We start from the raw sequence: 1,437 nt of genomic DNA on the forward strand, positions 1-1,437 counted from the left end.
GATTAATAAATTGATATCCATAATCCACGATGATAACTGGTAATTAGGATAACACAGGATAATCCGATAATTTCCAACTTAAGATAACATGGGGGAATTAAGTCGATATTTTAATAGTTTATAGAATGATAACTGAAACACAGGATAACACGTGAGGCTTATAATCTGATAATTGATAAAGATAACATTTTGGGGCAGTTAATTTGATATATTCACGGCACAAGTGATAACCTTAATAACACAGTACTGTATGATAACTCGTGGTCTTAGATAACTGGACACTCATAACATCACGATAACATAACATAACACATCGTTATAACAGGTTCATTATATGACACGACAACACTATGAGGTTGGTTGAGTATAACACTGTGATGGGTGGTGACTTACCGACAGTGGGCGGCTTCTTGTCGATGCTGGTGGGCGGCAGGAGGGTGGTTGATGATGTGGGCGTGAGCGGGTGGAGGGGCGGCGGGCCACGAATGGTGCCCGCCACGCCCGTCTGATGCGGCGAGGAGAGGGCGGCGTGGGTGTGACGTCCCAGTGATGTGGCTAGAGGTGTGGGCGTGCGAGAGTGCGTGCACAGCGTCGTGGACGTGGTTCACATCCAGGGCGTGTAGGGGGTCGTGGGCGGGGGTGTGGCGGTGGCGTGGGTCATGGGTGTGGGCGTGGGTGTGGTCGTGGGAATTATGAGTGGGGTCATGGTTGAGGGTGGGCGTGTGGGAGGGTCCATGGGTGAGGGCAGGGGTTGAGGTCGTGAAGGGAGAGGCCATCGTGGAGGCCGGAGGCAAGGCCGTCCATGGCGAAGGTGTGTATCACACCGGCCAGGGGCCCGGCCGGCCGTCGGCCACGTCCAGGGTGGTCGGACTCACTCACTGGCCACCTCGACCACCACGTCCCAGTCACGGTTTCCGCCGCGGTAAATCTGGCTCAGGTCGGCTCAGGTCGTAAGTCGTGGCAAGTCTGGCCAATCCTAGAGTATCCGAGGGAATCACCGCCCGCCGTTCAATCCTTGCCCCGTCGCTGCCGCCCGAGATCGCCCGTCGCCGCCGTCGCCCACTAGTCCACCCTTGCCACTCCAAATCTTTCCAAAATCCCCGACCAAGTCGCTGGTTGTAGGAAGGGCTTACTGTTGAAGCTCCGGAAGCCCCCAGTCAAGTCCGTGAGCTTGGTCACGACTCCCCGCTACCTTCCTGGCCGCTAGAGTTGTCCCTCGCCTACGGTGCCGCCCGCACTCTCTCTCACACACACACACACCCGCGCCCACACACCTGCCAATCTTGCTTCAATTTTTCGCTTTTTTGTGAAACTAAATGCCCAGGGCAGCGCACACGGGTCTTACTGAGAACAATCGGTATTCTGCTATGGCGGCGGGTATTGCCAGTAGTTAACTTGGGCTAAATCATCTCCTATTATCTCCCTCCATTTGGCGGA

The 1,437-nt window shown here is 54.7% G+C and overlaps 1 protein-coding gene across 1 annotated transcript; it reads right to left on the reverse strand.

Annotated features, from left to right (window-relative positions):
- Positions 1-389: 389 nt before the first annotated feature.
- LOC121856192 (urease accessory protein UreG-like) lies at positions 390-776 on the reverse strand. Its single transcript, XM_042351536.1, has one exon. The coding sequence runs from the start codon at positions 774-776 to the stop codon at positions 390-392; it is 387 nt and encodes a 128-aa protein (XP_042207470.1).
- Positions 777-1,437: the final 661 nt, after the last annotated feature.

The sequence above is a fragment of the Homarus americanus genome, unplaced genomic scaffold (assembly GCF_018991925.1).
Source record: "Homarus americanus isolate GMGI-L3 unplaced genomic scaffold, GMGI_Hamer_2.0 scaffold48016, whole genome shotgun sequence".
Lineage (NCBI taxonomy): Eukaryota > Metazoa > Arthropoda > Malacostraca > Decapoda > Nephropidae > Homarus > Homarus americanus.

Excerpts from the sequence above, each read along its gene's own strand:
- LOC121856192 (XM_042351536.1), bottom strand. The coding sequence starts at position 776 with ATGGCCTCTCCCTTCACGACCTCAACCCCTGCCCTCACCCATGGACCC.